Raw genomic sequence first — 9,697 nt, forward strand, 5'->3', positions numbered from 1 at the left:
GAAAAAGAAAAAAAAAAGTGGGGAAAAAAAGAAATAGGAGAGGCATCACGTGATGTTCACGTGGGGAATTCTTGTCCTTTTACGTGGAAAATCGTAGCCTAACGAACTTCCACATATTCACTCCTCCACGTGTCTCATTCTCCGCCACTTGATTTCTTCCCTCCCTCCCAAAATCAAAATTAAATTCTTCAATTTTGTTAATCGTGTAACGGCGGTGGGGCCACGTCGGAGTCACCGGCAAAGGGCACGGCGGAGCTTGCGGACCAGTAGCTGAGAGGCACTGAGATGGGGTAGGTGGCCTTCGGTGTCCAGCATCTCCACGGTGTTTCGGCCGCCGAGATGGTCTCTCAGGTAGATAGCCATCGATGCCGGCACCGACGCGTCTTGAGCGGTTTGCATAATGCAACAAGGGACTTTCACCAGCCCGAGAACTCCCCGGAGATCGCTGCTGAAGATCACCTTCGACACGAACAGGGAAATGTCGGGGGGCCTCATGTTGAACAGAGTCCGGCTGAATTCCTGAACCGCCGCTGGAACATCAGCGCCGACAGAGAGAGGGGCGAATCCGTTGACCCAGGATTGCAGCGAAGACCTTCTCAACCTCGATCTGTTAGAACCCACCATGGTAATCGCCGCCATTGAGAAACCTGAAAGACAGAAATTAAAGAAAGGGAAAAACAGAGGAGAAACAGAGGAGAGAAATAAACAGAGGAGTGTTTGATTTGTATATGTGGTTTAGAGTAGGATGGTACACAAAGGGCATGCATCCATCCATCCATCCATCAACATGGCCTTCGGACGTGCATGTGAGGGTCGAGGAGTCTAGTGAGTGTGAGTTTTGAGTGTCACAATCATACTAGGAAGACCGTAGTTGTGATCTCCAGACGTAGATCGATAAGATGGCGACCCTCAAGTGGTGCCCATCTGATCATGTGAAGGCTGAGACAGACATGGGTCGTGATGCGACCAAAGAGGACAGTGTACCATCCAATACACCGAGAAGAATGTGCATTAAAGTCAAGTTGAGTCTTAAATAAAGTTGGAGAGAATGAGACAATATGAATATTGAAGACAAGCTCGAAGAGGGATGGATAGGACCGTGGGCCATAACCTCAGAAGTTAGAGTTTCGATATGAGTTTTGGCATGCGATTTTGGAGTTAAGACCATCTATATGAAAGATGAAAGCTCACCAAATTTGAAGTTAATCGAATATGAGACGAACGCTCCACGGGGCCTTATGACTGATCGCCAAAATCATGTCTACTCTAAGAAGATTAGAAATGTCTCAAAATGTACTATATGGAGAGACATGGTGTTAGCTCCCCACTACCCATGAGCCTTGTGGCCTAAGTGAGCTACATGTGGCACATACGTGTGTCAGGGCAAGTGTTGCAAGATGAACGTCTTGGGTTTCTTCCTTTGAAATGAGTCTTTCAATGACAATGTCTAACGGCATGGGTGCATCGACATTGCACCACAACGCATGTGTGAGAGGTTGGTATATGCACCCGCTATCCGGTGCGAGAACTATAAATGACTTAGCATGGACATAGGAGAGCTCATGCCCCAATGAGAACTCAAATGGATGGAGATCGGGATGTTCTGATAATATGAGTCACACATCGGTCGATTATGATAGACATGTACAAACAAGCCAATATGATTGAGCTATCCCAAGACATGGGATGACATCACAATGCATGGTTGTGTTGTTGGGAACCAAGATGATAACTGAAGATGTGATGTGACACATGAGAGCCCTTAGCCTAGAGAAGAAGCAACGTCAAAATGACTAGGCTTAGTGTAGAGACAAGTCAACTAAAGTCACAGACGATTGAACATGTAGGCACGAGCAATATGTGTGATCGAATAAGTTTAGATTCTGTATGAGTTGCGTTCGGTTGGTGAAGGAGAATCTCGTCTAAGGCCTAACGAAGCCACGGAAACAAGTGAAAAATGTGAATGAAGCTTGAGTTCCCTTAAGGCTCGTCATCAACGTGTTAAAATCATAACATCGCATGACAACGAGCAATACTAAATCCGTTTTAAAAATTAACAAAAATAGAGAGCGGAAATAAGTAAATAAAACCAGACAGAAGGTAAGGTAATGTTTTTCTGAGGATTCTCCTCATAATCATAATTTTATTAAACTTCAGATTAAAATATTTGTATTAATCTTAATTAAGCCGAGTTAATTAAACATTACAAGGGTAAAAATGGAAATAAAAAAAATGTCTCAATTTGATAGAAACGGAGAGAGGCTCTGGTGAAGACCAAGGTCCATTCCATTGTAAGCCAAAGGAGCAAACATCCATAGATCATCTGAGCTCAATAACTGCACAAAACAATAGCGTTTTAGTAAATATGTAACCGCTTAAGCTCACCGCTAGCCGATATTCGTGAATGAAAATCAAGAACAATCAATCCGTTTTACCTTGATTTGGAGCTGCAAGAACTTGACATAATGAACTGCTTCTTCAAGCATGGTGCTGATATCAACCTGCCCAATCAAAACACTGTCAGCAATTCACTCTGTTTCATAGATCTGAAAAAACCCATTTGATGCCTCACCTTGGTTCCATTGGGAACGAGTTTCTGTAACATTTTTAAACGCTCATTGATTCTCTCTCGTCGTTTCTGCAACAAAAAAATGAATCTTCATAGGAGTTCATGCAAAAAAAACAGAGTTTACAGAGGAGAATTGAGAAGAAAATGCGTACTCTGGCGTACAGGCTTTGTGGATCCGTGGCCGACCCTCTGCTAGCTCTGCTTTTTCCGTTCATGCCGCCGTCGGAGGTGGTGGCTGAGCCGCCGTGACCCTCCTCTTCTGAACTCGAGCTCTGTCCTTCTGATACCCCTGCATCCTCAACTATTTCCTCTGTTTTCTTCTGGGTTTTCTTCTTTTGCCCCTAAATTTAAAATATTGTTGTAAAAATGTTGAATAAAATTGAAACCCACGAATTTTTTTGTAAAAAGAAGGCTTACATCGCCGGAGATTCGAGTTTTCTTCTTCTGATTAGAAGAAAGCTCTCTGTTTTTGTCTTTTCTTTTCATCGCAGTCGGTTCATTTCCATCGACAAGCTGCGGCGGCTGGCTGCCATGGTCGCAAGCTTCAGCGGTGGCGGCGAGACAGTTTTGTACTTGGTCAATCCAAACAGGGGTGCAGCTACTACAGCTCATGTCCTGTTGAACAGAGCTCTGGAAATTGGGATCAAAAGCGTCCAAGGAATAGAACCAGGTATTATTAGGAAGCTCAGAGGCGCCATTGTTGGGCAATGGAAGCTCAGTGGGGATGAGGGATTGATCGAGTTCTTGAAGGGATGAGAAGATGGCAGTGAAAGAATCCCATTCCCCATCAGTAAAAGCTCCCAAAGCTTCCATTTTTATGAAGAGAAATCAAAGCTAAGATCTTTGGTTTTGTTTTGTTTTGTTTTGGGGATGATTGAAAGAAAATGGGATATTTATACTCAATGCTGTGATGGCAATGGGATAACCGACTTTGACTTGTAGGGAATTTTTATTAATGATTGATTAGTGATTGTTTAATTGTTTTTGTCGTATTTTATTATCAAGAGTCCACTCTGATGCCATCCAAATGAAATTAGGAGACCCCAACTCGAGACCAAGGTTCGAACCAGAAAGGGGACGGAGAATCGATTTTAATTATGAGATCGGCTAGCTTCTCGTCTGTTATGGGTTTGACCCTTTTTATGTCGGATATTGACCCACTGACTCCCTTCTTCTACATCTTTAGAGAAAGTGTAACGACCCAGATCCATTCTCCCTTTCGGGCTTCCCTTCAAGGCTTTAAAACGCGTCTAGAGAAAGGTTTTCACACTTTTATAAAAGAGTGTCTGCTGTTATTTTTTTACAGCAATTTTTGAAGTAGACATTATTTTTAGAGAAGAGGTAATAAAATGGAGAAATTTGTAATTTTTTAATGGATAAATTTTATATTCACTCTAATTTTTTTTATTAAAAATATAAAACAATATTACAATCTATTCTTCAAAATTCATACGATTAAAATATAATTTTAAAATATAAATATGATGAAAACAAAAATTAAAAATTTTGAGATTTTTAAGAAAAGAAAGAATATTTGAGGAGGAATAAGAACAAAGAAGCCCTCTTTATTATTTTTTGTTCCTTTTGACCATTTTATTGCTATTTCTTTCGTCATGTAATTTGTTTGCATTTTAATACAAAATATAATTTTAAAACATTGTTTTGTAAATAGGGAGCAAAAATATAATAATTATGGTCTAATATTCTCGTTATAATAAAATTATAAACTTATAATTCGAGAAGGTATATTTGCATTCTATCCCTCGTACTCTTGCTATATTCATAAATATTATTAATTCATGCCAATATTTTTTAAAAAATAAAAGAAAATACTCGAGATTATTTTCAAAAGTGAATAAATGAGAAGGAAAACGAAAAATATTAAACGAGTCGATATTTAAATGATCTGACTTAATAAGAGTTTACCTAATTAAGACGGTTTAAGATAAAAAGATCGAAAAAAAATAAATAAAAGATGATTTTTTTAAAAGAGGAGGGTTTTATAATCTAAAAATGTAAGAACGTGGGGTGTCTTTGAATTTTGTTATAACAATAAATACAGATTAATTTTGGTTTGGATAAAACAATATTTAAAAAAAAAAAAATAGGGAAAAGGAATTAATAATTAATAATTAAATAAAACAAACAAAAAAGGGGAATGTAAGGGGTCACCCACATCGTGGGGGTTGGAGTCTGACATTCTTTTATATTCTGACAAAAATGTACCGTTAAAATCGCTCTTTGTCGGCTTTCATTTTCATGCTTTTTTTTCATCCTAATTATCTTTTTTTAAATATTTATATTTCATGACTAAAAACCATTATTTTTATATATATATATACTCGCTTAAAATCATTTAAGTTTGATATGATTTATTATGTTTGTTGTTCGTATATTATTTTTCTTCGGGGGATTGCTTATTATTTTAGGATTTTTTTTTATATTTTATATAATTTAGATATAAAGAACTTATTGTTAATAAGATATTTAGATTAAATTTTCGAGAGTTATAGTCATTTAGAATGAAGTCAACTTGATTTTAGGGTTTTAATATTTGTGATTGAGGAGTTTGCATATTCATGCGAGATGTGAGGTTCTTAGATTCAACTCGCTAAAGTTATCATATCACAAGGGTTATGTTTAGGGAGTGGGGATTATGTTTGAATTATGTTCAATGACGTTTTCATAATCTATTTTTTGAGAGTTGTCGTAAAAATACAGATTTACTTTGGAATAATTTCCGACTCAAGTATGCTCTCTTTGTCGAATTCGTGTATCAATAAATTTTAACTACAAGCTAATTCAATCACGGGCGAAAAGGAGACTAAATAAATGGTAAATTTCGAGCTAGTTTTTGTTGGCAATATTTCAACAAAGGAAATTCAAAAGAAATTGTTTTTTTTTTCTTTTTTGGAAAAACATGGTCTACAAAAAAAAAAAGAGAAAAAAAAAAGACAGTTATATGACAGTTAGTACGAGAAAGAGCTTATCTTATTTGAATTGAAGATAGGAAGATTTATATAAGAAGTCTCGTAGAATTTTGACATTTTCTCTGTGAATTAAGTTAAAAGTGAGACATATCAAATTAAACACGGACATCCTAAGTTGGGAGTAGGCATGAGACATGTCTCACTTAGACGATCGAGCATGGATGGGTCGAGGCTAAGGAGGTTGAATTTGGTACTTTTTTTAGTTTGTAACATTACACCTTAAAGACCTATCCCGCCCACAAAAGATTTTTTTTTTCCTAAGTTATATCTATGTAATTACCTTATTTTTCTTAATAAAATAGAGATGTAACTATATGCGTGATATAACTAAGTGAAAAAATTCATTTAAAACATTACATAAATGATATCATGAACTTAAACGTTCCTAAAACCACAATGAAGTAGCGGAAACGAAAGTAACAAGTTCAAAGTAATGAAAACATTTCATAGCCAATTTGAATGTGTAGTACTTCTTTACACACGGCTTGTGCATGCATACATGGACTCACCAGACAAGCGTAGACATACCCCTAGGCCTGCCCTTTAGCTAGCGCACACTCACAATGTCGGAACCACAGAGAAAAAGGAGCTTGTATGATATCATGACAAAACATAGATATCGTACCGTACGCCTTTATACTCATCATAATAGAGAAACATATCAATACATGTGACATACAATATGCATGAGGTCACATAATATCGATTCATTGATAAATACGTATAATGCAAATCATACCTCTATTCTTTTCATAACTTAACGGCTAGCATTAAAAGAAAACACTTTTCATATCTTTTGTAGTTAACGTACATGGCTTTATGCTTTCTAATGTCTCATAAGCCACGAGTGAATTTATTACATAGCTTACATGGCATATAGAGGTTCATGCATCATACAACATCGACAACATAACATAATCCTATAACATAACCATTCATGACATATTTTATAACATAACATAAACATAACATCACATACATCAAACAATCATAAAATCATGACATGTGCAGGGGCCATAGGGTACACGTCGTTCATACAACAATTAAGTCATCCAACCAAGTCAACAATAAAGCCACTTACCATGTTAGCCTAAACCGGAGTAAAATTACATAATATAATATATAAGTTAATTATCTAAATTTGTTTAGAATAAATAAATATAAGTTTGACTTTTAAAATTGGATTATTATTAAAGCTTAATCCATAAGTCAAACACGTTGGCATATAATAATGGTTAGAAGCAAGTCAAATGACAGTACTACCCTATACATTATTATAATTATTTTAAATTAAAAAAAAATTCAACTAATTAAAATTATGCGTGAAAATCAGCTTGCCGACAAGATTTAATTAAATAAAAAAATAAATAAAAATAATGGAGTCTTGATTTTTCATTTAGGCCCTCGAAATATCACAATATTGTAAACGGACCCCATGATGGAAGGAGGGAGGGGTCCGTTATTCAAAAGTGTCGTCATTCTTCTCCGCCGCAGATTCCGGCGTATTTGCCGGACCACTCGTTTTCTTTTGTCTTCGGGAATTGCGCCGCCCATTGCACGACCTTTCAAACCAAACCCACGCCTTCACAATATTAATTTCCGACACACAATTTTAAAATTATTATATATATAAATTAATTGGGTCGTTTGAAGTACGAGCGTGAAAAAAATTGAGTCACGGTTGATATTTTTTTCGATATTGTTATGAAGAATGTTCAAACGCGATGACTCCGACACGTATGATTGGTAGCCAGCACTTGAAAATGGTTTCGATCCTGATCAATTTTTGTTCGACCGACGTCAGAGCACCAACCAGCATTCAATATTTCCTTCGAAGACTATACCGAGGCTCCAATTTAAAGAAAAAGAGTCCATAACACTCTACGTACCGGCTTAAAACCAAACCGTATTTTTGAAGTATTTTGTTTGGATTTGTTTAATGTGCGTACGTGGACATGGCGTGTAGGGGTCTTCCACGTGTGTTTGGTCTTCGTCTTGGTTGATTCTCCACGTGGGAATGACAAAAGGGAAATTGATCCTCCAAGACTCTCGCATTGTGTTCAATTTTTTGGCCAACTCGGATTCGCATTCTTCAACAGTTCCACGTGTAATTCCTCTTTTTGTCCATTTCCTCTTTTTATTATATTACTCTATATTTTATAAATTATTATTAGAAAATACTATCTTTTATTTATCAAATATAATCTTAAATCTACGTTAACTCCATCTTTATCGTGATGGTGTAGTGTTATGTTTAACATGTTTCGATGCGTAAGTCGGTGTTTAGATTAATGTGATGTTGAGTTGAGCTAAGATATTGTTGCATAACTCTTTAACGAGACGAGTCACTTATATTGTTACTCTTTCCTCGTAGCCTCCCTAAAATTAGTTGTAAAAGGAAAGTTCACAGAGAAATTAAAAAAATAATAATAATAATTACGAATCACAATAGAAATTTAGAAAAACGACTCTGATCTAAACAAACTGTATAGCCTCTCAGCTTTATCACGCTCCAATCATCAGTCAGTATCTCTAATTTGATCTGTAAGAAAGAAAAGCAACACAAGTGAATATATAAATATACTCATTAAGTAAGCCTTTAATTAAACGTTCTTCTTATACTGAATCTATAAACATATCATTTGTCTAACTATTACGCCTCTGATAATAATGACCTATATTCTTGATTATAGGTTTTCTACTACGGGTAGGACTCGTTAATCTTACTTGAGTTATTCGAAGTTCTTGACTCACTTAAGTTTATAGTATGGCTTTCATTCTCTAATAATATTTCATCAATCTCTTAGGGTTGTTCGAGTCATTGGATAACATAACTAGCTCTTTACCGATCCATACAAAAGTGTGACACAAGTAGCATGTTAGAGTTCATGTTCTTTAACTCATTGGAGCTCAACAATCGTGTCTTATATCATAAGAAACTATGACAGCTCGTTTAAACAGTCATAAAATTCATACTTGTCTTTACTTACTCACGAGTCTTGCTTATACCTAAATATACATGAGTTATAAGTTTCTTTTTAAAAAACTAGCATTTCGATTTTACTAACTTGAGCTCAACTTAGGGTTCTAACTCGATAAACTCTAAAATTTTCATCCTTTTGCACTAACCGCGTTCTTATGGTTCTAGGTTCAAAAGTAGTTTGATAACGTCTTTATATGTTATCATAGCTCGAACTCTAAAAACTCTTCAACACTATTAGAATAGTCGGCCTCCCTCTAATAAGTTCATAATGTCATCAAAATATAAGACGGAGCGACCCTCGAAGATTCTTGATTTCGCCCACATAATAATCATATAGCAGTGTAAAGTATTCTTAAAGATCACACATTCATGCTAACTTTGTAGGTATAAATGTAGAACTTAAATTTTAATTTAACCTTTTATTTTCTATAGATTTAATTACTCTTGAATTTTTAGTCGGTAGCTATAATTAGAGGTATTTATTGGGCACGACGGGATGAGAAAACTTTCCCCAATCCCGTCCCTACCACCTATTTCATCTTCCGTCTCTGCGAAATTTTTCTATTTATTTTTGCAATGATCGAATTAGAAATTTCCTGCCGGATATTTTTTTCTATTTATTATTCTTTTTTTTTAAATAGTCATTTAAAAAAAACTTTTTAATGTATACGTTTTGTTGATAAAAGACTTTAAACCATAGAAAATAAAATATAAAATTAATCTATACGTAGAAAACATAATTTTTAAATCTAAGAAAAACACCACAAAAATACTAATTAGGTTTTTTACTAATAAATTAATAATTGAATAGTAATAACAACTATTTATGTGACGGAAACAAAACACATTAGAGATATATAAACCAAACAATTTTACGATTAAAGTTTTTAATATTTCAAACTCCGTTAGTTAATTTATAGATCTTTAAAAGTTAGAGGTTTGAATTTTTTTTTTAAGATAATAAAAAATGACGTGAATCGCTAATCATATGAATATTTTTTAAATAAAAAAAAATAGAAAATACACATTCTTGTAATTTTCCGACATTGAAAAAAAATATATTTATTTAAGCCTGAAGTGACACAGAATTGAATTAATATATAAACAGCATTATTCATGCAAGCTTTAAATATTGAACACATATTTGTTAATTAA

General features: G+C 35.0%; 1 protein-coding gene and 1 pseudogene across 1 annotated transcript; both read right to left on the reverse strand.

The window, feature by feature from the left end:
• Positions 1–32: 32 nt before the first annotated feature.
• On the reverse strand, positions 33–1,457 carry LOC111785727 (annotated as a pseudogene).
• Positions 1,458–2,237: 780 nt separating this feature from the next.
• On the reverse strand, positions 2,238–3,382 carry LOC111785726 (transcription factor bHLH54-like). The gene is made up of 5 exons (XM_023666108.1): positions 2,987–3,382; positions 2,722–2,910; positions 2,573–2,638; positions 2,436–2,501; positions 2,238–2,336 (listed from the first exon to the last, which is right to left on the reverse strand). Exons 1-5 carry the CDS (start codon positions 3,380–3,382, stop codon positions 2,238–2,240), a joined length of 816 nt encoding a protein of 271 aa, XP_023521876.1.
• Positions 3,383–9,697: the final 6,315 nt, after the last annotated feature.

The sequence above is a fragment of the Cucurbita pepo genome, unplaced genomic scaffold (assembly GCF_002806865.2).
Source record: "Cucurbita pepo subsp. pepo cultivar mu-cu-16 unplaced genomic scaffold, ASM280686v2 Cp4.1_scaffold000678, whole genome shotgun sequence".
NCBI classification, from domain to species: domain Eukaryota; kingdom Viridiplantae; phylum Streptophyta; class Magnoliopsida; order Cucurbitales; family Cucurbitaceae; genus Cucurbita; species Cucurbita pepo.

Excerpts from the sequence above, each read along its gene's own strand:
- LOC111785726 (XM_023666108.1), bottom strand. The coding sequence starts at position 3,382 with ATGGAAGCTTTGGGAGCTTTTACTGATGGGGAATGGGATTCTTTCACT. Across the intron at positions 2,502-2,572 it reads TCGTTCCCAATGGAACCAAG|GTTGATATCAGCACCATGCT; the intron begins GTGAGGCATCAA and ends TTGATTGGGCAG. Across the intron at positions 2,337-2,435 it reads TCTTGCAGCTCCAAATCAAG|TTATTGAGCTCAGATGATCT; the intron begins GTAAAACGGATT and ends TGTTTTGTGCAG.